At 33.7% G+C, this 27,118-nt stretch overlaps 3 protein-coding genes and 2 pseudogenes across 5 annotated transcripts; 3 read left to right on the top strand and 2 right to left on the bottom strand.

Moving 5' to 3' along the window:
- Positions 1-6,010: 6,010 nt before the first annotated feature.
- Positions 6,011-7,455, bottom strand: LOC111300919 (long chain base biosynthesis protein 2a-like; annotated as a pseudogene).
- A 401-nt stretch (positions 7,456-7,856) lies between these two features.
- On the top strand, positions 7,857-8,702 carry LOC111300469 (uncharacterized). Its single transcript, XM_022896101.2, has one exon. The coding sequence runs from the start codon at positions 7,980-7,982 to the stop codon at positions 8,517-8,519; it is 540 nt and encodes a 179-aa protein (XP_022751836.2). The 5' UTR covers positions 7,857-7,979; the 3' UTR covers positions 8,520-8,702.
- Positions 8,703-16,535: 7,833 nt separating this feature from the next.
- LOC111299492 (protein AUXIN SIGNALING F-BOX 2-like) lies at positions 16,536-19,895 on the top strand. Its single transcript, XM_022894703.2, has 3 exons — positions 16,536-17,578; positions 18,351-18,846; positions 18,931-19,895. The coding sequence occupies exons 1-3, from the start codon at positions 17,097-17,099 to the stop codon at positions 19,699-19,701; spliced, it is 1,749 nt and encodes a 582-aa protein (XP_022750438.2). The 5' UTR covers positions 16,536-17,096; the 3' UTR covers positions 19,702-19,895.
- A 2,214-nt stretch (positions 19,896-22,109) lies between these two features.
- Positions 22,110-24,468, bottom strand: LOC111299494 (uncharacterized). Its single transcript, XM_022894704.2, has 3 exons — positions 24,291-24,468; positions 23,901-24,192; positions 22,110-22,413 (listed from the first exon to the last, which is right to left on the bottom strand). Exons 1-3 carry the CDS (start codon positions 24,331-24,333, stop codon positions 22,359-22,361), a joined length of 390 nt encoding a protein of 129 aa, XP_022750439.2. The 5' UTR covers positions 24,334-24,468; the 3' UTR covers positions 22,110-22,358.
- Positions 24,469-24,906: 438 nt separating this feature from the next.
- On the top strand, positions 24,907-26,385 carry LOC111299493 (GEM-like protein 5 pseudogene; annotated as a pseudogene). Of its 2 annotated transcripts, none has more exons than XR_016329826.1 (2): positions 24,907-26,008; positions 26,103-26,385. The product of XR_016329826.1 is annotated as a GEM-like protein 5 pseudogene, transcript variant X1 (transcript). The 2 variants fall into 2 exon arrangements; XR_016329827.1 differs by having other exon boundaries at positions 26,106-26,385.
- Positions 26,386-27,118: the final 733 nt, after the last annotated feature.

The raw sequence follows: 27,118 nt of genomic DNA on the forward strand, positions 1-27,118 counted from the left end.
TTTATGTTGGTAGTTTAAAATGTGATGTAGTTTTCATTAGATAAAAAGATTTAATTATTGATGAACAAAATTAATTTTTATATTAATTTATTTATATTTTAAATAATTATATTTGAACAAAAATAATTATCATATGACAAATGATAATAACTATTTGAATATGAATAAATTATTGTTCATAAAGATCATAATTATATAAAAAGTTATAATCATCTGAATAAAAGTTTATATCTGTTTATTTATTATAAATAAATATTTCAGTATAATCATTTTTATTGCTTCTGATTAGAGAGTTTGAGGTTTTATTGTTTCCTAAAGGCAAAATTGCCATTAAAAAAATGTTTTTCACTTCTTAAAGTAAAAATTCTTTTCTATTATTTCCTTCTATTATATATTTTTCTAACAATTTAAAAGCAATTATAAAAAATTTATATTTCACATGAGGAAGATACAATGAAAAGAAATTTGCATGATTTGGAATCAATATTAGTGAAGGTTCAAGGTGTCAAAGGATTAATATTTCTATGGACCAAAATATTAATTTCATAAAGATCTTTATTAGAGGTATGTATCTTATTTTTTGCATAATTATTGGTAAAAAGATTGACTAAATGGGATAAATACATTAATAATTAATTTCATTAGTGTGTAAAGTCAAAACACAATATGTAAAATATTAATTACATTACATAAGTTTATGCATATACTGAAATTAGCTCCACAATTAGGTTTAATGAATTATATTATATTTATTTAAAAAATTAATGTTTATAAAAACTGGGATGAAAAATAACCTGAAAATATAAAAGAGAAAGACATGAATTGATCTGCAACCAAAAGAATTATCACTTGTTATAAAGTAACGAATTAAATTGGGTTCTAATAGAATGACTAATTGTTTAATTGTCATGTCTTAGTTATATATAAAACTGACAAATTATCCCATGGTTTCTATTAAAACAATAAAAAATAGGTAAAAGTATTTACCATGAAAAATTAAATGTAAGTGGAGAATATATGCAGAAAATAAAATTTGGTTGCAAGATTAGTTTTATTTTTAAATCATGGTACCAAAATTGAGATAATAAGTTGAGTCTAGCTATTTGTATAATTCTATCTTTGTTGGTCGTTTATAAATTAAATGTTGATTTTTTTTTTTTTTGTAAATTTATTATTAGTTCAAATTTTAACTAGTGTTCAATTTTCATGAAAATCAATTAAAATTAAATTGATGTATGTGAATAATTATTATTAAGATATGGTGTTTCATGGATTAATTGGTGGATAATAAACCAAATAATTGTTATTATAAAAAATATGGGTAGTGTGACATATATTTTGCCTGCTAGGTGTATTACACTAGAAGTAATTTTACAAGATAAAATTTTATTGTAAATAATTATAAAGTGAAAATCATAAATAGCAGTCAAAGAGTTAATAAATTTTTACATAAAAGCATTGTTACTTTTCGCAAACGAAATATTGATTTAAAGAAAAGGCATGTCATTTAAAATATTGAAGCATTTGTTGGTTATTAGCATTTTAACGGATGCTCATCAATGTCTAATTAGCAATGTTTATAAATTAGAAAAGGACATGCAAATTCAATGTTCCAAAGGCACCAATACGTGCATGTATTTAATTTCATTTTGTGATGGCATGAAAAATATTAGTACAGTTTGCCATATATTACGAAAATGAATTGAATGAGATGGAATTATATATATATATATATATATATATAAAAGAAATATATAAACTATGGAGATAAAATGCTATCATCCAATTAATACATTATTGATTAAAGACAATAAAACTATTTTTACTTCTCGTACTCGAAAAATGGCCTTTTGTAGGCTGATAAAATAAAAAGTAAATAAGTTTCTAAGGTTTTTAATAGTTTCATAACAATAGCAAGGATGTGGCTAGTTATACATCATACATATAGGCTTAGATAATAATATTGGTTTGTGAAAGCTTTAAACCATAGAGTTAGCCAATTAATGATTTAACCAATACAAATTCATTAAAGTTTTTGCATGAAATATGAATAGAACTCATATTATAATTATTGTTTATAATATTTTATGAAAATGATTCTTTGGATTCATGTTTCATGACTTGCATTGATATGGTGATCTAGATATGAACATATTAATCACAAAATGATTGTGAAAGTATTTGAAATTAGAGTTAAATATACCATGAACTCTTATTATACATTGGCATATTATTTCTATGAGTAAAGTTTGAATTTATTATATATCCAAAAATATTATGACCAATTAAAAGTGATAAATAACAGAGATATATAGGCTGTACAATGGTGGAGAAATAAAGTTTTAATAAAATTTTGAAATCAAGTTTAGAGATTTCAATAGTCAGGAATTTGGAATTGGCCATTGGGTAATTAATATATGCATTGGAAACTCTTGATAATATTTGAGATAGTTGATTTTACTAAAAGTCATCATTATAATGAGATAACTTTAAAAGTTAAATCTACATGATTTGTAAGTATGAGGTGAATTATTATGATTGGCTTAGAATAACCATAAGCCAAAATTGATGCCACAATTTTGATCATGTTATGGTAAATTTTTATTATGTATATAGTTTAATTCATAGATTATACAAATGATTTATCATTTATGATTTTATATAGTGAAAATTTCAAAGTATATTTACTTTGAAAGCCATGAATGATTCAAAGATCTTCTGAATTTGAAAACTTTTATAATAGCAAAAAGAATGCTATTTGATCCATTTGAGAGATGAAAATGGTTTTGTTCATAGTAATAAAAAATTATTAATAGTGTTCATGATGAAATAGATTCATATAAATATTTATGAATTGACATAAAAATTTTAAAATGCGACATAAAAGCATGATTATATTTGAAATCTGCTTATTGACGTAAACTCTTATATTGAGTTAAAATATAAAAGTTTTGAAAATTTTATTAAAATATTTAAATATTAATGAATTATTTTTCACTAAATATAGATTGGGATGCCTCTTACTTAAAAAAAATCATTAAAAAGTAAAAAGATGAATGAAATGGTAACTTAATTAAGTATATATAATGTCTTGATAATTGAATGAGATATTCTTTAATAAAAGAATGCATAGTTGCACATGATGAGGGTGATAAGAATTAAAAGAAATAAAAATTATGACCATAGTGTTGTAAGATTTTAGTATAATTTTATGAGTGAATTATACAAGCTAATAAATTTAAACACTTATTAAAGTAAAGTCATAAAAAAGTCCTTAAAAATCTTAAAATGACTAAAATCGTTTGGTTTATTCACTGAGTTTATCCAATTGTACTAAAAATATAATTGTATTAAAAATGTATAAAAGTATAAAAATAGAATGGTTGAAATTAATAAATATAAAGTTGTGGTCATAACAAAAACCAACTATTTCTTAAAATGATAAGAATGAGACAACAATGTCTGAAGCATATAAATAATATGCAAAATGAAAAGTTTGGACATATTAGCCTAAAGTAATTATATTAGAGATTTAATCTTAAGTGGGGATAATTACTATAAAAGAAAATTAAAATTCTAAAATATTGGGTTAATAGTACTACAAGTAGAATGGATTTAAACCTTATTATTAGATATTAATAATGAGAACTCAATTTTGAATTTGTAACCTCTAATTACAAAGTTTAATGGGTAAAAAAAATTATTATTATGTGTCTGTTAAACACTAGTAAAATCCATTCAAATTATTCATTGCGTGAGAATGATGAATTTTTATACTCTTAATAGAGTTTTAAATGTTTAAAGTAATGGAAACATAATGAAAATTCTATCTATATAAACATAAAAGTGGTGTTACTTTAACAAAAATAATTGGGGTCTCTCTTGTAAATGTTTATGAATACGATAAACATATGACCATAATAGTGCTAAAAGCAGTTATAAACTTCTAACAAAAAAATAAATAACTATTATGTGTATTATATCTTCAATTCTAACACTAGGAATGAAGTTTAATCTATGGACACCATCAACTTCATTAAAATTCTAAGATATATAAGCTAATTAAAGGTTTAAATCAAGAGATACCTTATTGTCTTCATAATATCTATTTGTGTGAAAGGTAAAAATTAAACACTAACATTCTAAACTAGTGAGAAATTATTAGTAATTTAGAATGTGATGCATCCTACTTTGGATAGAAAGATTTAATTATTGATGAATAAAATTAAATTTTGTATTAATTTATTCATATTTTAAATAATTATGTTTGAACAGAAACAATTATCATATGAAACTATTTGAATATAAATAGATTATTATTTATAAAGGCTATAATTATACAAAAGGTTATAACTATCTGAATAGAAATTTATGTCTGTTTATTTATCATAAATAAATCTTTCAGTATAACCATTTTCATTGTTTCTAATTGGAGAGTTTGAAGTTTCATTGTATCCTAAAAGCATAATTGCCTTTAAAAAAAAATGTTCTTCACGCCTCAAAATTAAAATTCTTTTATATTATTTCTCTTATCTTATATATTTTGCTAATAGTTTATGCTATATTTAGCTCCAAGGCTTTAACATGATCTTTCTTGGTACGAGACGCAGACATTTATATGTTTCTTTGCCAAGAGCAATGGTGTTGGTCAAAAGCCACTATCACAATAGTTATGTTACGGGCCGAGACTCAACCTTTAAGTCCGCGTGGCTTTAAGATCTAGGCATTGTACACAGTTGATGTGAGATTTTTGGCTTCACTTCAGGACCGTGATATCCTCTCCCACTCCAATGAGAGCTCATCATTTTTAGTGGCACATCGCTAGGAGCCCCAGAACTGGCTCTAATACCACTTGTCACAGGCCAAGTGTCACAGACCTAAGGAGGAGTCCTGAATCTCACATCGAATATAAAATAAGAGTCACTGGGGTATAAAAGGGTTCACACCATCTCTTTCTTGTGAGACGTTTTTTGTAGGATAAAATCGTGAGGCTAATGAGGTCAGAGTGGACAATACCTCACAAGGGTGTGAACTGTGGTAGAAAGACTAATCTGGGATGCCGGATGAGTGCATGCCCAGGTCCTGGAGCCGTACGAGTCGGAGTTTAAGTTTCGACCCGTGACAAGTGGTATCAGAGCCAGCCCTAAACCGTTCGATCCACGCCAAACGCCTCGAGGGAGGTAAGTAGGATGGCCAGCCTCTGTGACGAGGGCATCACGAGGTTGGGTGGGGGAGAATGTCACGGACCTAAGGAGGAGTCCTGAATTTTATATCGAATATAAAAGGAGGGTCATTGGGATATAAAAGAGTTCACACCATCTCTTCCTTGTGAGGCACCTTTTCGAATATAAAATGAGGGTAATTGGGATATAAAAGGGTTTACACCATCTCTTCCTTGTGAGGTACCTTGTAGGATAAAACCGTGAGGTCAAGGGGGTCAGAGCGGATAATACCTCATAAGGGTATGAACCATGACAGGAAGGCTGATTTGGGACATCGGATGAGTGCATGCCCGAGTCCTGGAGCTGCTTGGGTCGGAGCTTAAGTCTCGACCCGTGACACCAAAACTTAACCTCTAAGCTCGCATAGCTCCAAGATCGGGGCATGCATTCATTCTGCCTTTCAAATCGACTTAATGATCACGATTCATATCTTTGTGAGGTATTTCCGCTTTAACTTGGAGCCGCGTGGGTCGGAGCTTAAGTCTCTACCCGCGACACCAAGACTCAACCTCTAGGCCCGCACAGCTCCAAGATCAGGGCATGCACTCATCCGGTCTCTCAAATCAACTTAACGATCACGATTCACATCTTTATGAGATATTATTCGCTTTAACCTTTTTTTATCTTCACAATTTTGTTCCATAAAAATTACCTTACAAAAAAAAAATATGTGAACTCGTATATTTCAAAATTAATTCTAATATACTATCGATGTGAGATTCTTGATTTCACTTCATGAATATGACAAGCCGCCTATGACCCATCTGATTTTAGTCAGCCATAAACTAATGAAAAAAAGAATGAAAAGAGAGCATAAATTAAACATAAATTAAGGGCAGCCACTGTCACAAATGTATCGAAATCGAAAACGAAAGTTATTATCTAGGCCCAACCTTGTTCATTGCAAACTGCCATGATCTCTGGAAGTTTACAGAGCTTCCCTTCTATGCTGTATATTCCCTCCACCATAACCATAATCTTCTTCCATGGTCTATGACTCCTAGGTTGTCCTTCTGCAATTTGTTCTCTTAAGACTTCCTCCAAATAACGGGGCGCAGTGAACCAAGCAGTAAAAAGACATGAGTAGAAAAACCCCCAATGCAATTCTCAAAGAAACAAAGAACATAAGGGAACCAATAAACTGAACAGCGATCCCCTATGTGGCCACATCATAGAACAAAGACATTCTACGTACATATCAGTGAACAAAATCCCTGAAGCAATCTCTTTCAACAAAAAAAGTCATTATTCCTTCGCCCATTATCCCTTTGCATTAATATGCTACACTACCAAATATAAGACCCAAAACCATTTACAAGAAACCCGATAACCCAGATAACGACAATCACTTGAGAATGAATTATTCTAGCAACAAAACATCAAAACTTAATATTACGTTGGAAAACACGAATGGTTGCTCCAGATCCTCATGCACCATTGACAATGGAATTGTGGTTAAAAAAGTCACTAACAATCAAGCACCCTGTTAAAGAAATTTAGAATATAATAAAAATTTACTTGTACAAATACCATGCCTTTCAAAACAAAAATGATTAGTGAACTATACAAACCTTCCCAATTAATACTAGAAGTACAGCAGAACTTGTCAGATAATCCATACCGAAAACTATATCAGCAGGTTTTCCAACAAACCTAGCAACATGCATGATACCAAAATCGGGTTAACAAGTTCAGCTAGACTATCACAAAAGCTAAAGAATCGGAACAAGTACATTTGTCCGCCACCATCCACCTGGTTACTACAGGTACTCAGGTGAAATTCTCTTTAACGACTCAATTGCACAGGGTGTGCAGTATTCATCTGCTGCAGCAAAACTGAGGTAGTTGTACGATCGTACGTTAAGACATCTACTCATATTTGCAGTCGGTCTGCATTAAAAGAAAATATCAGTTACATCAACGCCGGCTTCAAAACTAAATCATTACTACTTTTAAACCATCAAATTGTGAATTATAAATCTTACTTTAAGGTCTAATTGTTGTCATTAGAGAAGCGTTCAATCACATCAGACCAAACATCAGGAGCACTAGCAATCGGTCTCCCAAAACAATCCTGCCGGTTCAAACATTACAGTCTAGCTCTAATCCAATTTCATTTCCACTCGTACAAAACGTTAGCTTTTTTATTTTGAGCTAAGAGATGAGAAAATGGGAAATTTAAAGCAGATTGCTGCATAACCTGCTTATGAGTAACAGTTAGTATTGAAAACATGATTTTGAGCTAAAAGAAAAGAGAAAATGGGAAATTTAAAGCAGTTAAATATGGAATTTCTATAATTTAATTTAATTTTATTTTATATATATTTGGGTAAATAAAAGGTCTTTGGCTTTTTTTTTTTTTTTTTTACAGCGAAGAATCCATTCGCATGTTGAAAAGATTACAAATTTAGAGGTATTAGTGCATTTAATATCTTCTTCAACTATTTAAATAATAAAGTAAAAAAATTTAAGAGCAGATTATGAAATTAAAAAATATTTCTTTTGGTTTTTTTGCTTTTCCTTGTTGCATAAATGTTGAAATAACAAAAAAAGGTAAAAATTATTTCTTTATTTCTCTTTTATTCGGGAAAAAAGGCCATAAAAAATTATTGCTTTTTTAAAGAAGAAAATTAAAAAAAAAAAAAAATCCACCAAGAGAGAATAAAAAAAACCCCTAAAATTCCGACCTTTGCAAAACCCCTCAAATAGGGCCAATCTTCGCGTAAACCCTACATCAAAATCCCAGCTTTGAATCCAATGGCCGATACCAAAAGCCTCAAAGAACCTGCATTGCCCGTCAAACGAAAGCCTGACGTCACCTCCCAAGACCAAGAAAACCTCCCTAAATCCCCAAAGCTCCAAGCCAACGACGAAACAATCCAGGCCAAAGAAGGAAATTACTCGTCCGAGAATCACGCTCTCGAACCTTCCGGAAACAACGAAGAACCTGGAATCGACTCCGAAGACGAAGAAGACGATGATGATGACTATGAAGATAGCGACGATGAGCATGACGAGGAGGAGGAGAATGGTAATGCGGCAGTTGACCGGAAAGGGAAGGGGATTTTGATAGAGGAGAAAAAAGATAACAGCGACGATGACGCGACTGATTCCAGTGATGGCGGGAACAAATCAGAGGGCGAGAGTGATTTATCAGATGATCCATTGGCGGAGGTTGACTTGGATAATATTTTACCGTCAAGGACACGGCGGCGAGTGGTGCCGCCAGGGGTTTATATTGCGAAAGATGTCGGAAACAATGGTGACGGCGGTGATAGCGATGACAGTGACGCTTAATTTTGGGAGGAGATTGTATTTCAGCGGTATATCTGTGCTTTAATTTAGAGGTTAGTAGAATTTAGTGACTAGTGTTACCTAATTTTATGAGTTTATATGCTAATTTTTGTTTTGTAACTCAAAATTTTAAGTATGCTGGAATGTCTAAGTTCAAATTCAAGAGCTTTTTCATTTGTTTGTTTATTTTCCTGTTTCAATTGTTTTTGAAATGCCTTAAGATAAGTAGAAAACAGAGCAGGGATTGCAAAGGGGGTGAAATAAGGTCAAGTGAGGCAAAATTGAGGTCTTGGCAAATGTGGGGTTTGTGAAATTTGATCACTTAAGGTGTGTGAAGAAGGTGATGATGAGAACTGTTAGGAAAATTATAGTACCTCTGCAATGGACCATAATATATAAATGAATAAGTCCCTTTCCCCATTTAAGCTGAAGAAGACATCCTTCAATTTTTGGAAGGAAAAGTAACAATTTTATGGGAAACAAGTATGGCTTTTGTACTTTTCATTCTGGAGAGCATTACTTGTAATTCTAATTCTGCAATTCTTACTCTGAGCTTGAAACTAATCAGCTCAGTTTGTAAGTGTTCAACTATGTTGTTTTCTGTGCTATTATTAGGGTGAAATGTGTGGTAGAGTAGTTGTAATAATATGGTTAACAGTTAATAGTTTTTAAGTTTTCTTATAAGTTTTAACTAGTTAGCAATGCATATATTAGGGTAGTTGTAAATATGTGCCAAGTGCCATGTTAGCAATGTCATTTTTTTTTTTTTGTTTTGCAATTGTTGAGATGTTCTTCATCTTGTTTAGTTGTATTTTGTATGTTACTTCTGATTGTGCCTACCCTTGTCCTCAGATTATTGACTGATTAAATACAGCTCATCTTTGATTTTCTTAATTGAAAAGTATGCTTGGTAATGTTTCCCCCTCGAGATAGTTTCCTTGTCCTGAGTTCAAACTTTGCGTTTGAAGACTTGAGGCATTGGACTTGTGGCCTATTCAGGTTTGTAATAGATATCATTTTGCATGGAAATGGTGCCAAATTTTTAGTTAAGCTCCCACAAAGTTCATAGTACTTCTCTATTGATACATGGTTTAATTGGAAATTGGAATTGTTACTTGATGGAAACAATTGGTCAAGGTATCCCTCCTTTTTCTCTTGTCACTTGATCTGCACCAAGAAAAATACTTCGTTTGTTTACATAACAATTTCTGTGGTCTGACTTTATCCTACTGGAATGTCATGAGCTAAGTTGATTGAACCAGTTTTTAGTTAGAGTTACATCCATACTAGGCACCAAAGGATCAGGCCTTTGAGTGATACCTTAGTTATATGTGAACTTACCCACCTACTTCAAGTTGCTTCTTGATTTGTTACCATCGAATGTGAATTGTGATGATAAAAACAACCTATTCATAAATATAATGCTTGAAACTCCATTTTTGTATTGACATTCATAATTCTCCTTCAACAAATTGAATTGTGGATATACTAGGTATCATAGTAGTAGGAACGTTTTTCCTTTTAGAGTCATAGAACTAATTTTGTTTGATAGAACCACTCTGTGTGGCATTGCAATGTTTCTTCATCTCCCTCAACTCCATATGAAACTTCCTGTTCATGTCAAAGGGTAGACTCTTCTTGGCTGATCTTATGGCAAGAAAACTCTATGCAAGGTTGTCTGAATGGCAATCTTTGTCCATTCCAGCATTACTTTTGGCGCTAGACTTTACATGTGTCATTTGTCGGTTTGAATATTAGGCTCCGTTTCTGTAAAATGATAACTTCAGGAAAAAAATTCAGTTGGTTGAGTGAACTCATAAAAAGTTAATTTTCCCATGTCTGGCATTCAATGGAAAATACCCAAAATTTTCATGATTTATAAGAAAAGTACAAACAAAAAGTATTTCATAGATGCCCAAAGCAAAAACCAAAACACAAACTAATATTCAATTTATATGTTAGTCGGAGAAGCAAATTAGTTGTTCATCCACTTGGCTGTTACAATTGACTACAAACATATTATTGGGCATCAAAATAGGCGTTAGATAAGTCGGCAGTTGTTGGGTATGCAGTTTGATAGATTGATAGGATAAGCAGAAGAGAGAGAGAGAGAGAGAGAGAGAGAGAGAGAGAGAGAGAGGTGGTGGCTTTTGGTGTGAAGCATGACTGTTAAACGATAATATTATTGTCAAACGCTACATGTGGCAGATCAGATGTCCGCTTTCAGAGACTGATTTATCAAACAATTTTGCGATATGCAGATAAAACCTTTGTCACCAATCCATGTGCTTTTTAAATTCACATTATGCATTTTATATAATTACAAAGCATAAATAGGAACTCATCTGTCTTATTAGAAGGAAATGCTTGCATTACTCGGTTTTGAAAGCAAGGTGTAGAAGTTTTCTGAAAGAGTGCAAAACCATTCGCTTCTTTTTCTGGCCGGCCATATGGGCATGCCAGTGGTCCACCCAGTCACCCAATTATTATATGCTTACACTAGGGTCCACTGTTAGTCTTTGGCCCTACTTCCATAGCCTTCATAGATAGTCTATTGAGCAAAATACAGATCAACCCTTGGGCTTGCAAATATAGTCTGCCCATCATAGGTCCGCTCTTTCAATTCTATTATTTTATTATACAAAAAGAGCCACGGAGACTAGCCAGCTGACATGAGATTGAGAACAATTGATATGCAACGCCATATGGTAGGTTTGGTTAGCCTTTTCTTACTCTCTTTTAAAAAGTAGAGAAGTTGACATCAACCGACCATTTTTGTGGTCCTTTACCTTCTTCTCCTCATCCTTTTTGCCTTCTAGTATTTGCAGAGACCTCCACGACGACCCCTTATCGTCTTTGGACCACCAGAGACAATTAAAGAGACGTCTTATGTTTCAAAACTCTCATTCAAGCCACAGCCTCCATCGCCATCGGCCTTTTCTAACAATGATACGTTGCCTTAACATTTTGGACCACAAACAGTCCATCATCATGCGTTATCATCATACCGCATGCCCTTTGATCTTTCCTTCCTAAACCCCATACAACTCTACAGCATGAAATCATGCTCCTAATTTCGTCCAACAGTTAATGCAATAATTCCAACACCCCCTCAAAGTTCACTTCATTGAAAAATCAGTCCACTCTCTTATTTGGTGATGATAATTTGGGAATTGGTTTCAGGTTTTTGCATTGGTCGGATAAACTTTGTTTTGGGCTTTGAACTATGTGTACTTCGTCACATGGTTTCAATTCTAGCAAATGATGGGGGGGGAGGAGCATATGAAGATGGAAATGATCATATATATCACCATTTTCAAAAGAATATCTCTCTTTCCTTTTTCTTGGCTTTCACTTTCAATCATGTTCTTCTCCTTGTAATTATATGCAAGTGGCGCAATAATTATAGCATTTCATTAGCCAAAACTTTTTGGCCTAACCACTCCCTCTTCCAATTACAAATTTCAATCCTTTCATTGGATTATTTGTCGTGCTTCAATTAACGTCATCGTTTGTTGTTGAATTGTTGAGGGTAGTAGCCCTAATGTCAGACAAAATTTTGCCAGCCTATAAACCCCTTTATTTATTCATTCTTTATTTAATCCAAAAGCATGTTTGCTGCACATGTTGCTACTCTTTCACCTGATTTCTTAATCTTATCACTTTTTATTAGTACCATCTTTTTCATGTTAAAAACCTGAATTTTTTAAAGTAGATAAAGTCATAAGATTTACCTGGAAAGCTGGTTATCTACTCGTACAAGAAATGAAAAGCATTGCTTGATTCTCTGCTTTTGAAGGAATCAATATTCAATTTCTGGAATCTAATTGAAAAATTATAAACACACCAAACCCACCTTGTTCTTTTTGGATGGTAATAACAATTGAAAGGCAAAGGAAAAAAAAATGGTTAGAATTTTCACATAAGAGTTAAAGAATAACTACCACATTCAAAATTATCTACCTTTAACCCATTCATATATTTCTTTATGCGTAGTTAAATAACCCAGAAAGTACATAAAACCCATTCATGTTTGATGTTTCCTTTTTAGAGGTTCGACCTTTTTTATTTCCTACCAAAAGCAAAAACCGTTTGAAGCTTCAAAGGAGGCTTGGCCATGCTCAACTGGTTCAACATAGCTTGTACAGCTCTGGTGAGTTGTGACTCATGTTAGGCCATTCAATAATTTTAAGTTGAAGCAAAAGAATCATGTTTGTTGGTACCGAGCTCGATTTAGAGAGTAAAGAACTAAAATCAAAGCAAATCGGAAATTAATTAAAAACAAAATCAAAGCAATTTTCAGTGTTTGCGCTTTAATACTTAAATGAATACTAAAAAAAGAAAAATCTAAAAAAAAGTATAGAGAATTGATTATTCACACCTGAAATGAGAAGAAGTATTTATACATTAGAAGAAGGTGTCAGATCTTGATGATCTGAGCTCTTGGAATTAGATTTACAATTTACGAAATCGATCTTAACTGATGTGATGAAAGAACATCCAGCAAAAAATGACAAGTTATATTTACATGTTATTAAGTGGGATATGGAATTGATCAAATTGACGTGAATTTTAAGAAGTAAAATCGGTTTGCTACATTAACTCTGATCTGATGATCAAAATTACCCTGAATTGACAATAGATAACTCTTTTATTGAAAAAACCTATCATATCCTTTCGATCATAAAATGGCTCAAGCAATTTTCTAAATTCTAATACTGCTTACTGTTAAAGAAAATTGGTACCCCACCATAACATGGCTTTTGAATCCAAATCTCTTTTTCTTTTTTTCTCTGCCTCTTCTTTATAGCCTAATAGGTAAAAGTTAGAGAAAAGGTTGCTGCAATACCACTGAACATCTTCAAGTTAGAGAAAAGAGTGCTGCAATACCACTGAACATCTTCCGCGTGGCACGGTCAGGGTGGGCACAGCAATATTTGACTCGATATGCATATTTGATTATTTTCAACACTTCAAGGCATGTTATGTCACGCCAAAGAAAACCAACAAATCAAACACAGCTACAAGACTTCTAGCATAGTGGATTTCTCTAGTGCTTTCTCCCTCTGCAATGTTGAACAGATGAAAAAATTTTCCTGATGAAGGATTGCCTGTCAAATCTTCTCTTGTTGCCAGCGCCATTACTGATCCGAGGGATATATAGTTTATCAGTAACAGAGAAATTATTTTCTGTTTTGATGTGTATATATATATATCCTGCCGAAGAACATTATGAGCCCTTATTAGTGCTTGGGTTTTCTTAGAGGTCACCAAAATGTCTCAAAATGGGGAGTATGGAATCAAAGGTAAGAAGGAAAATTCAATCACTAAATCCAATTATGTTAGAATTATATACAAAAGGAATCCTAAGGTTTTACTTTCTACCAACATCTCTTTAAATCCACTTTTTGCAAAATGATGACAGATGCCTTTTCTTGAAGGCTAATCATCTTCCATATTGCATGTAGAAAATGCACCGTATATCTTATATCTGAACAGGCACAGGGCCATGGGGTTTGATGAAATTTTGTTTCTAAACTGCAACTTCTTTTTACCAGTTGGGTTTGGTGAATTCCTAGCTGATCAGAGGATGCTCCATGTACTCAAATGAAGATATGTTTCAATCATGATTTTACAGTGCGATCTTCCACAGGGAAACTACTAAAATTGTAAATGGAATATTAACTTGCCAGTATAGCCAAGGGTGCCAATCTGCCAAGAAATGAAATGGTGTGGGAGCAACAAATGGGACAGTACCACTGCTGTAACATAACTGGTCTATTATTTTATAGAAAATGACAAAACTTATTAGTCAGCCAAAGATCTGAAAATTGGAATCCACAGCTTAAGTTAGGGCTTTAGATAACCTTCAAGTTTTATCTTACATATTCTCACACTTGCATCAGAAAATGTTCAAAACACTATGCTCTTTCAGTATTAATTTCAGTACCTGTTTGAGTTGTTATCGTTTCTCTTGGCTATGACTGTGACATAGCCATCCATTTGTTTCTGGTAAGGATGACCAGGGAACGGTAAAACAAAAGAAAAGAGAATTCTAGCAAGGAGATTTTACACGTTTTAATCCCTGAGAAGGGGCGTCAAAATAGCAGTCCTTACATGCTCCAATTTCATTAGTATGGATACTTTTTTTTTTTTTATTTTACGGAAATTGGAATGATTGTGAAATGTTCTTTATTTTGTTGTCAATGTGGGACCTAATGTTCATTTCCACAAAAGAAAAGGATTACAAAGTTCCTTTTTCATGGTTTTTCGCGGTTTGACTTAAGCCTAGCTTTTGTTCCTAAGAGGATATTGGAGGAAAAGAAAAGAATTGATAATTGAGCCTATGACATTTAGTCAAAGTAATAAATGATTGGATTAAACCACAACTAAACCATGGAAATTTGAATTTGGCCATTAAAAAAAAAAAAGAAACATGGAAATTTGACAAGTCTTTGCTTGAATCATTTTTATAACTTTATATGTTGTGAAATTTTTACAATGGTGAACTCTTCATTACTGTCCATGCCTGGAACAGCAGAGACATTCTTTCTATGCTAAGAATCACTTCTCAATTTTTGTTAAAATTTTAAATTGTGCTATGTTTATATTTTTTTATCATTTTTGTGATATATGTAGTATTATATTTTAAATTATAAAATATTTTTTATTTTTTTTAATTATCATATTAATTTCACGGAAAATTATGATTATTAAAAAATTTTTCTTTAGAAAGGCAAAAGAATTTATCCTTTAGCCATGTATATTTTCATAAACCTAACAAGTTATCGACCATTGTTTAATCTTCAATTTGATGAGTGAAGATGGCATTGCTTAGGGTCAAAATTAAAAGGAAGTTTGAGAAATGTGGATAAAAGCTTTTGTTTTCAAAAGCAAACAACAGATCTCATAGCCCTAATAAAGTTGTTTTCAAGGTCAAGCTTTGAAGAATCATTGCATTATTATCAAATTAAGTTTTCATTAAATGTTTAAGTAAGATGTCAACAAAAAATTAGGCAAACTCAACAAAAGTCCCATCCAAAATACTAACATTGTTTTTTTTTTTTTTTTTGCATTTACTTTAATCCTAGCAGAATCATCAGAAATACATCAATGTTGCAGGGTATACAATTACGTTAAAACCAACATAAACATCCCTTGTAAGGGGTGATTCAAGGTTTGGCCATCGATTGATGATCTTCTGACTAAACCCAACCAGTTTTTTTTTTTTTTAGTTCTTGCCTTAAAATTTATATGCAGGGTCCTCCGTAGCTATAAATGAATCCAACTACCAATCCAATGTTAGGCGTATCAAAGGCATTGACTGTATCAATATGGTAACATCAAAGAAGAGAAAAACAGACAACAATTCTTTAATTTAATGAAGGAGAAGTACATGCATTTAAAGCTGAGTCTTAGATTTTGTCAAATTCCATTTTTTCCCCTCTCCTTTCTACTCAGTTTCCTAATCATTAAAGAGAAACCCATGATTCAGTTTATCCACAAAGGTGAAGAAGTAATGCAGACAAAGTAAATTTACTGATACAATCAAGGTGGTTTCCAGAACTAAACTAAACCCAACGTCGCCAGTTACAACAGCTACTTAAGTCGCTATACATCTCTGTGTAATATCACTCTTGGCTTCTACTATGCCCCCACCCACATGGAGGTGTCTTCGACTGAGCTAGCGACTACGCACACTCGCGCGAGTGAAAGGACAATATCCTTATCTGCAGAATGGCGTTCTCGTTATTAGCTTGAAAAGCAGGGTTGTTTTTCTGACAGCCCATTACTGGTCGCTTTTAGGAACACTCGAAAAAACTAGAGATAAGGACACATGCATGCTAAGTTTTTGGACGGTTACGATTCTCTTAATTTTCTCATCAAAATAATATCAACCGCCTGATCATTAGCAGACAGCCATAATTGAGAAAAACTTTAACCACGGTTCGAACAACCAACCTTGGTTACTTCAGTTGAGCTCTGTCTCAACTTCAGCTTCTATTGTGAGTTGAACTTGAGCACTTTCCAACTGGTTTTTTAAGGGAAAATAAAAGGAAAGGGAGAGTTTTATTTTCATTTTGTTTTTCTCTCTCTTTCTTGTTTGCTATTATTATTTTTGGATTTCGATTCAGATAACAGTTTTGCACTTATAGAAGTTAAAGATTCTTCAGATCTATGAAATTTTCGATGATTTTTTTTCATGGGTTTTCGTTTACTTTTTTTTTTTTTTTAAACTGTAATGTAATTGTAGTTCTTTGATTTTTGAAGATGATCGTTGAAAAGAACCCATCTTCTCCCTTCATTTTCACCCCAAAAAATCTCTTTTTTTTCTCTCGAGAGAATTCGAGTTCCTTTTCACTCTCTTTCAATTCGGTTCCTGAAAGAGATGTGAAAGCCTTTGAAGAAAAAGCTTGCTCTTTTTCTTTTTCCACTATGTGTCTTATTTAAAATCTTCAGATCTGGTCTCATTCTTGTTGATTTTATCAGGATCTCTGCCTTTCCAAGTAGTAAAGTCTTGGTTTTTTTTCTTTCTTTTCCTTGGTTTTCTCGGGAAAAAGGAAAAAAAGAAAACTGTGTATGTTCTGGGGAAATAGAAAAACATTAAAGATGAATTATTTCCCGGATGAAGTTTTAGAGCACGTGTTTGATTTCATTTCATCTCACAAAGACCGGAATTCAGTGTCTTTAGTTTGCAAATCATGGTACAAAATCGAAAGATATAGCAGGCAGAGGGTTTTCATTGGAAACTGTTATTCCATCAGTCCAGAGAGGTTGATAGCTAGATTTCCAGGTTTGAAGTCACTGACTTTGAAAGGGATGCCGCATTTTGCTGACTTTAATTTGGTGCCACATGATTGGGGAGGTTTTGTTTATCCTTGGATCAAAGCCTTGGCTAAGAGTAGAATTGGATTGGAAGAGCTTAGACTTAAGAGGATGGTGGTGTCAGATGAGAGCCTTGAGCTACTTTCGAAGTCCTTCCTGAATTTTAAGTCTTTGGTTCTTGTTAGCTGTGAAGGCTTCACTACAGATGGTCTTGCTGCTATTGCTGCCAATTGTAGGTAAGACATTTTTATGATTTTTTTCTATTTGGGTTTTGCTATAATTTGCTTGTTTATGAGATGTTTAGTGGTTATTTGATTTTTTTGGCTTTGTCGTTATGATTTGTTCAAGACGTTCAGTTGTTTAAGTGGTCTATTTACTTTATGATTGATTTTGTGTTGTAGTGATGCTAGTTACTGATTGCAACTTTGCAACTGTTCATAAATGTTTAAGCTTGAAATTGTATTTTGATGGATGAGCAATTGTGTGGGAAGTAACGACGTTAATGGTGGGTATCTTTGATAGGTAGCCAGTTAAGATTTCATATTTGACGAGCATGTAGAAAAATATTACATTCGTAACTAAAAAATACGAGAATCACTTAATCAAGTTTTATGTTCCATTGACGAGTCACGTGTATTTGTTGTTTGTGTTATTGGATTTGGTACGATGCAGCTTTTTGTTCACCTTTTTGTTAGCCACTTGAATTATTGATTTGTCTGCGGGCAGCTTAACCGGCAAAGGTTTCTCTTTTGTAATCCGTACTAGTAATTTCTTAGCTGCAGGTCGTGCTAATTCAAGAAATCCTACTTCTGAATTTTGATGGTTGATTGAATATATCTACATTTGATTTATCTAACCCCTTACCGATCCCTACTATAGGTGGATTAATATTGCTTTAAGTTTTCACGAAATTCTGACTGGCTTTTGGTCTTTGCTAAATAAGATAGTGAAGCATTTAATGGTGGGGCTTTTAATTCATTTGCTCCCTTTGCTATTATTTGATTCTAGGTTTCTTAGGGAGCTGGATTTGCAAGAAAATGAAGTTGACGATCATAGAGGCCATTGGCTTAGTAGCTTTCCTGAAAGCTGTACATCTCTTGTCTCCCTGAATTTTGCATGCCTCAAAGGAGAAATAAACTTAGGAGCTATTGAAAGGCTTGTGGCTGGATCTCCCAACCTCAAGAGTTTGAGGCTAAACCGTGCTGTTCCTTTTGATACCCTTCAAAAACTATTGATGCAAGCACCTCAACTGGTGGACTTGGGTACTGGGAATTTTGTACATGATCCATCTTCTGAGGCCTATAACAAATTGAAATCTGCCATTCAAAGGTGCAAATCAATCAGGAGTTTATCAGGGTTTTTGGAAGTTGCTCCTCATTGCATGTCAGCTATTTATCCAATTTGTGCAAACCTGACCTTCTTGAACTTGAGCTATGCTCCAGGCCTTCATGGTAATGACCTCACAAAGTTGATTCAGCACTGCAGGAAACTTCAGCGTCTATGGGTATAATCTTTACTTATTTGCAATCCCATTGTAGGTGTCCATCTAAATTAAATTGAATAACAATAATCAGTATACATTTTGCAGATACTGGATTGTATTGGAGATAAAGGACTAGGAGTTGTGGCTTCAACATGTAAAGAACTGCAGGAATTGAGGGTTTTTCCATCTGATCTTATCGGGGCTGGAAATGCTGCTGTGACAGAGGAAGGTTTGGTCCATATATCTGCAGGCTGTCCTAAACTCAATTCATTGTTGTACTTCTGTCAGCAGATGACCAATGCTGCCCTCATAACTGTAGCAAAGAACTGCCCGAATTTTATCCGCTTCAGATTGTGCATCCTTGACCCCCAAAAACCTGATCCTGTGACCAATCAGGCATTGGATGAGGGTTTTGGTGCGATTGTTCAGTCTTGCAAGGGTCTCAAGCGGTTATCACTTTCTGGCCTTCTGACTGATCAGGTTTTTCTTTACATAGGAATGTATGCTGAGCAGCTTGAAATGTTGTCCATTGCTTTTGCTGGTGACAGTGACAAAGGAATGCTTTATGTGTTGAATGGTTGCAAGAAACTTCGCAAGCTAGAGATCAGGGACTGCCCCTTTGGTAATGAAGCACTTCTAGAGGACGTGGGAAAGTATGAAACAATGCGATCCCTTTGGATGTCCTCCTGCGAAGTTACCCTTGGAGGCTGCAAGACTCTTGCAGAGAAGATGCCAAGCTTGAGCGTGGAGATCATAAATGAGATCGAACAGATGGAATTTAGCCTTGATGATATGCAGAAGGTAGAAAAGATGTATCTATATCGAACATTGGTTGGGCATAGGAAAGATGCACCAGAATTTGTATGGATTTTGTAGGTGCATTATTTTGGCTCTGCCATGTATTTTCTGCTTATTTAAGTAGTTGTACTTTGTTAGGACAGCTGATTTTTATGGATTCTTAGCTTCTTGGTGATTTAGCTGTATGCTACTGTTGTTTAATTTACAAGAGATTTCCTATCTGTAATCCTTGTTATCATAAATAGATCTGTTCTAGTATTTGCCAGGATCAACCAATGTGAAATTTGTCATTATTTCCAACAACGAATTTGGGTTTCATTTGGATCAGGTAACATAAGCCTTTATTGGTGTGACCTGTGGGTTGAGTTGAAGCAAATTTTGTCTAGAAGCAGTTCGAACCTTTGAAGGGCTGTTGGATGAAGAAAGCTCTGCAAATTTATGTAAGTGCCAGGGCCCTATAGGAGATGGCCATGTGCTAAGCCTCAATCATGATTATGACCTGCTGGTTTCATGGAATTGTATAACATTAGTGAGGATGACTTCATCATCTTCGGATGGAGGCAAGGCGGTTATGGCCTGAATGGACTTGAATCATTTCAAATAGTAGTCCGCTCTTTCAAATCTGAGCTATCATCCTCCAGTTGAAAATAACTAAAAAATGGTTCTCAGTCAAGCTCGACAGCAACTATGGCAAGATTTTTCTAACAATTTTAACGTGAAGATTCGTACTCAATTTAAGATATATTATTTATTTTAATTTAAAAAGTTTATAATTTTATCTTATAAAAAATATTTTTATAAAATAGATCTTATTAATTTTTAATATTTTTATTGTTATTCTCATAAAGTTCAACACAAAATAAGATTCATCGAACACAAAATATACAAATTCATCAAATCACACCAAATATCATGTAAGTTTAACACAAAACACACACATCATAGATAGAATCATACAGACATTGAGATTTTATGAGTAAACTTGACATAAAGTACATACAGATCACAAGAACTTAACATAAAATACATACAGATCACAAGATTCACATAAATCACAAGACTAGTACCTTTAAAGGATATTATTCACTTTGACTCAAAATCTCATGATTTTTTAATATTATCTGCACCTAATCTACGAGATATTGTCTTATAATTTCTATTTATATATCATAATAGATTTTTAAAATCTCTCGATGTGAGATTATTGTGTCATATATTGTTTAAGTCTTGTTTGACTGATGATTTACTCTAATATCATTTATAGAGTCTCGTTCGACTGGTAACCTACTCTGATGCCGTTTATGGAGACATGCACCTTAACCTAAAAATCTTATGATTTTGTCTCACATACTTAGAAGTTTGGATTTAAATTTTTACATATATATATCATAACAGAAATTTATATTATTTTGATATGAGATTGAAGCATCATAAACTTTTTTCGTTAAAGCTTGACATCTAAGCACATAGATCCACCCATCAAGCATAAACGTCGGGTAAGCCCAACGCAAAGCACACATAAATCGTAGGATCACACTAGATATTAAGATTCTAAAAGTAATATTAGACATTGAGATTCTAAAAATAGCTCCTACTATGTAACACATTCTTGAAGTGACTCCCACCGTGTGACTGTTAGTTCTTACAGAATTTTAAAAGTGGCTCACTTTGTATAACATTTAATTTTTATAAGATTTTAAAGATAACTCATACCGTATAATACTTAACATCTGTTTGATTAATGATTACTTTAATATCGTTTGTGAAAACTTACACTCAACTTACGAAATATTATCCGTTTTTATCCAAAAATCTTATAATTTTGTTCTAAAAAAATATTTTATAAATTTTAAGTTTAAACTTCTGCTTATAAATTGTAATATATCTTTATAATTTTTTATCGTAAGATTGGTATGTCACACTTAATCGTTGTTTTCCTAGCGGTTTTCATTTTTAAAGCAGCAGAACCCAAAATTTTCTTTTCCAAAACTCATGAACAGCTGCAGACGTTAACATGGGTGCAGCAGCGTGTCAGCAGAGAAAACTTCCGTTACATAATTTGATTGCTCAATGACAAAGAAAGAATTGCTCAAGCTGAACCTTGGTCAAACCTCAAAATACTATTTTTATGGGAGTGTTTGAGTAAACAAGTTCCTCCGTTAAAATTTATAAAATTTACTGCTGAAGTTTGGCAGGATTAGGGGAATTATGTTAACTGCCCCGATCTTCAGTAGCCTCCAAGCCATTGATGGTTGCAATAAGAACACAAAAAAAAAAAAAAATGAAGAAGGATAGCTGGACTTTGAAAAGCAGAGCATAAACATTTCAAACCTTCCTTCATGATTCTCTAGGTTGCTTATTCGCAGCAGGAGTTTAATAATAATTTCGAAAGCCATTGTCAATGGAGATAAAAAAACGTTAGAAAGGGGACTATGAATCATGAGAAACATCAGCATGATGAAAGCCCAAGCAAAAGATACAAATAATTGATACACAAGGAGAACCGAAAGATGTATTTATAATGCAAACTTCTGTTTACAAAGTTTGAGTAGATAAACCATTAAATCGGATAGGCATGGAATCCATACAAGCATACGACTATTTATAGAACAGTAACAACCGCCATAAAACTACAATGTAGAACTCATTATAAGCAGCATTTCTCCCCCAAATAGTAGCAACGAAGTGTAGCAAAACCACAATTGTAAATGAAATAATTCATTCTTCATGGATTGTCATAAGAAGCAGCAGCACTCCTCCAACATGCAGCAGCAACATAGAGCAGCCAAACTGCATACAAACATAATGCTTTATGCCATCAGTAAAAAAACATATGATAACAAGCAAAGCATCTAAAACATGTATATTATCCAATTGATGGCCTATCAATGATAACCAAAAAGTGGCCAATAGACACTGGTTCTGCAAGTTCAGTTGTTAATCAAAGCCTAACACCACTTGATACCGTAACTGAAAGGATTAAACGAACACCATTACTTGTCACAAGGAATGCCCATTTTACGTTATTATAGCCTAATGAGCTAATGGCCCAAGGTTGTCACAAGGAAACTATATTGTTATCCATAACTACTTGTGACTCTAAATGAATTTCTACATGCCAAATATTCTAATCCCATGTTACAATCTAGAAACTCACATACACAATCAGATTCCTTCTTAAAAATACAAAACTAATTCAATAATAAAGTGGAAAAGGCCACATAAACTTGACGTATGTAAAGCTTCAGAAGCATAAAATCAGGAATGCCCTTAAACTTGCAAATACAATCTGACAGCTAAGCACATGTTCGAGAAGGAATTGCAAATTAAATGTGCCCATTAGGAGTCTTCTAGCATAGGCTCTAACTGAAACATCCAATAACTTTCCACAAAATGTCAATAGTGGTATTACATTAAAAAAAAAAAAAAAACTCCTAGGCAACAACACTATCAAAGAGAGGATTTTTGTCCTTAACAAGAATGCCTGGGTAGCATTTCTAAAGCACATCTTAAACAACTGTCCAAATCATGATGGCAAAGTATATCCTCCATAATTCTCATTTTGAACCTTCATCGATTCAAGGTCTTTGGTCAACACCTCTAGACAGATAATCTAGTTTCTACTACATAAAACTGATCCATATTGAACAGGCAATATGGATAACAGGCTTCACTCGAGAAATATAAATCTCACTTACATTAACACATCTATGCTGCTTATCCAATCTAACAATTAAATGCCATTAAGGATGCATCTATCAATTTAAACATGAAATATAAGAGACAGGAGAAGCTAATAATCAAATAAAAGAAATATACTCAAGCAACATACACAAAGCTGTACCAAATCCTATGACCTTCCAAGAGAGCACTGATGTATAATTGAAATGAAACAATTTATATATATAAAAAAAAAAGAGGATAAATGACATAGTTGATAGGTTATACTGAGATCAACTCAGGCTAGGAGAATCCAACTGTTACTGTAATGCTAAATCAAATTCCTTGCATCAAAAAATAAGGAGACCTTCATCACAATACCTTTTTCCTTTATTCCTTTCTCTTTTAAAGTTTTCCCTTTTAACTTTCTAGTTTCTTTTGGGTTTGATCACAGAATTCTTTAAGCACATTCAGTTCCATAATCCAATACCAAAACTAAAAGCTAGAACCTTCCAATTATAAATTCTACATATTAAGCAACAAAACTCAGATCTTTAAGCACCAAACCATTCCACCAATAACAAAAGATAATAAGGAAATGAAACAAAAACTCATACCAGCCTTGTAGGAAAGAGAAGCAGCCAGCATCAGATTGGTTCTGGTAATGGTAATGCTCATAGTGGTGGCAGTGTTGATACTGAGGATGACCTGGAGGTGGTGGAGGCTGAGGTGGTGGATACCCTTGTGCAAAATACCCTTGGTACCCTTCGTACGGCTGGCGTGGCGGCTGAGGATAAGCTGGATATCCTGGTGGCGGCGGTGGATAGCCTTCGTACGGTGGCAGAGGCGGCACTGGTGGCGCTGAAGGGAACCCTGGCGGGGGTGGTGCTGAATAAGGTGAGGCGTACCCTGTTGTTGAAATAAAATTCGAGGAAACAGAATCAAATGATCAAATCACGAAATTAAGAAGTGGAAGATATTGAAGGATTGGAGGTTTGTATTATTACCAGGAGGAGGATAAGGGTCTTCAGGAGCTCTCTGGTAACTCATCTTGATGATTTTTTTGTTTGTAGGTTTTCCTTTCTGTCCCTGGAGATGTTGTATCTTCCAATCCAAAATGGTACGGTGTGATATTTAGAAGGACAAATCCTCTTGGGTCCAGCCTGTCTCCAATCATTTCCTGCCACATCACCATAATGGAGTAGTCAGAAATTTTATTTTAAGAAATCATTTTTTTGACTAATTTCCATCCGAAAGAGTTTGTTATGTATGCTTGAATAATATATTAAAAATTAGTTGTTGTCTCAACTCTCATGATGTCAAAATGTTCTGGCGTTTTAAAATTCTGAAATCCAGCTCCTAAGCCAGATAACAAAGAGATTCGAAAAGGAAATTTCGAGTTGTTACTATATACTGGAAAAACATTGTTTTGGAACTTTCATCTTCGAAGATCACAAATACCCAACAATCCTCTGATTGAAAAAACCAATGAGCATAGTCACAAGTCATTTTGTTGATGTGGAATTGTGGATCTTTACAAGCTATTTTCTGTTGCAGGCTTGTATCAGCGGAAAAAATTTCAACATGAATAAAAAAACAACAAAACTTCCGAAAAGATTAAACGCCCCCTAACGAGTAAGCAAACCAAATGAAGGGACATGGCTAAGCAACCGAGATGGATAATTTCATTCAACGTGTCTCCCCCTGCCTCAAGTCAAAGTTTTCGCTTTCACACCCCCACCCCAATGAAAAATATCGATTTTCTTCTGCTTCTACTAGAACTAGAAGACTAGAACGGCTTTAAGGAACCAATACACGCACCTCGGCTATCTTTTTTCATATATAACCAACGCTTTGATCTTCTAAAGGCTGCAATATTCATAGCTAAAAATTGAAGCAAAAACCACGCAAAGAAGCCCAGTGTGTATTGAATTCTCTGTTACCAAAATGAATAGCAGCAGCAGCAGCAAAGAATCACAGGCTATTACCCTGTATCTCCCCTCCCACTCGAGAAGATACAAACCCTTTCCATCAAACAAGCGCACTAGGAAAACAGCCACAGATGCAATCTGCAGCTGCTGCATTATCATCATTATCATCATCATTGCCTTCCCCTCCTCCACAACCGTCTGATCAGAATTCTGAGAAATGGGGGAGTCATATCATGGGAGCACCAGCTATTCCCGCATGCCATCCAGACAACATGAAGGCAGCCTTGTGGGGTGCTGGTGACCAGGCTCAATACTTCCATCATCCATATCTCCAATACTCCCCTGTAGAAAAATCAAACAATAGCCTCATAGAATCCGTGCTTCAAGTTTTCAATTCCTGGAGTCACAGAGCTGAGATCATGGCCAGCAATATCTGGCACAATCGTATGTTCAAAATCTCTCAGATTCCCTGTAATCTAGTTTTAATTTCCCTGTTACCATATTATTGTTCTTCTTAAAAGTTAAAACTGGATCGTCCGTATCTGGAGCTGCCTGGGGGAAGATGAACCTGACGGCAAAAACACTAACAGGAGGTGGATTCGAGTCTCTTTACAAGCAAACATTTGCGACTTATTCAAATAAGAAGCTGAAGAAGTCATTCGCCGGCTATTTATCCACTTCAACTGGACCAATTGCTGGAACTCTATCTATCCAATATTCATGTAGCTTTCTGCAGTGATCGCCCCTTGTCCTTCGTTGCCCCTTCAGGCCAGGAAACCTGGAGCTATTACAAGGTAAATAAACTGATTCAACATGTTATTAGTTAGCTTCATAATAAACCTTTTATCAATTGTATAATCCTTTCTTCCCCGTATGTTATATTGATAGAAGTGGGACTACTTCAGTGGCTTGGAAAATTCAAGGTTATGGTACCTTTGAGCAAAGTTGGCATCATCAACCCTATAATCATTTGGGAGAATCCGTCAGAGAAATATATTCAGATTGTTACGGTGGATGGACATTATTTCTGGTACATGGGTTTTGTTAATTATGAGAAAGCATCCAAGCATCTAAGAGTGTTCCCAATTTTGTAGCGTCTGAGATTGCAGTACAACAACCTGCACCTGTTGCATAAAGGGGATTATATTTACAGGTTTCTTCTTTTGTTTTCTATTTTTCTTGGATTTCATCATCTGTTCTTCGGATCCTCTTTTCTGCGTTTGCGATAGACAATGGACAAAAAAAGCAAAACATAAAATGGGTTTTGCGCTGACAGACAAAAATACTTGCCACTATACTACAACTACTTGATGTTGGATCCTCTGTTTCCTTAACAAGACATTGGCTGCTGAAATTTCAGTCTCTCAAAATGAAAGGTGACTGTAGTAGTCATGCACATAGATGGGTGGAGTCAGTAGAGTAACAAAGTTTGACTAATAATAACATGCCAATGCATAAAAATGCAAATATGTTTTGTTTTTTTTTATCATTCAAAGGAGACAGAACCTATATTAAGGGAGAGAGAAAAAGATTGGAGTTTGAACCCTAACTTTAATGTCTTCTTTAAAATTGTTTTGATCACTAAATCAAACAGTTGAAGACAAAATGTAAATATGTTATTAATTGATGACTAATCAGATTTTCAAAGTCCAACTCTTATTTTCAAGTGAAAAAGGAAAAAAAAGCCTTTAATATTTTCTTTAGTGAAATCAATAATTAAAAAAAATATATAAAACTTCATTAAAATCAAATAATACCAAAAAAAATTTAAACATTTTTATATTTTTTAACCATGAGTTTCAATAAATTCAAAAGACGAAATAATTTTTTTTTCTTTTTTTCACTTGAAATCAATGATTAAAAAATATAAAACTATTTACTATTATACTGATATAAATTCATCC

The sequence above is a fragment of the Durio zibethinus genome, chromosome 18, assembly GCF_047325235.1.
Source record: "Durio zibethinus cultivar Kanyao isolate XHJ-2024 chromosome 18, ASM4732523v1, whole genome shotgun sequence".
Taxonomy (NCBI): Eukaryota; Viridiplantae; Streptophyta; class Magnoliopsida; order Malvales; family Malvaceae; genus Durio; species Durio zibethinus.

Excerpts from the sequence above, each read along its gene's own strand:
- LOC111300469 (XM_022896101.2), top strand. The coding sequence starts at position 7,980 with ATGGCCGATACCAAAAGCCTCAAAGAACCTGCATTGCCCGTCAAACGA.
- LOC111299492 (XM_022894703.2), top strand. The coding sequence starts at position 17,097 with ATGTTCTGGGGAAATAGAAAAACATTAAAGATGAATTATTTCCCGGAT. Across the intron at positions 17,579-18,350 it reads GCTATTGCTGCCAATTGTAG|GTTTCTTAGGGAGCTGGATT; the intron begins GTAAGACATTTT and ends ATTTGATTCTAG. Across the intron at positions 18,847-18,930 it reads GGAAACTTCAGCGTCTATGG|ATACTGGATTGTATTGGAGA; the intron begins GTATAATCTTTA and ends TACATTTTGCAG.
- LOC111299494 (XM_022894704.2), bottom strand. The coding sequence starts at position 24,333 with ATGAGTTACCAGAGAGCTCCTGAAGACCCTTATCCTCCTCCTG. Across the intron at positions 24,193-24,290 it reads AGACCCTTATCCTCCTCCTG|GGTACGCCTCACCTTATTCA; the intron begins GTAATAATACAA and ends TTTCAACAACAG. Across the intron at positions 22,414-23,900 it reads TTCTCTTTCCTACAAGGCTG|TTTGGCTGCTCTATGTTGCT; the intron begins GTATGAGTTTTT and ends GTTTGTATGCAG.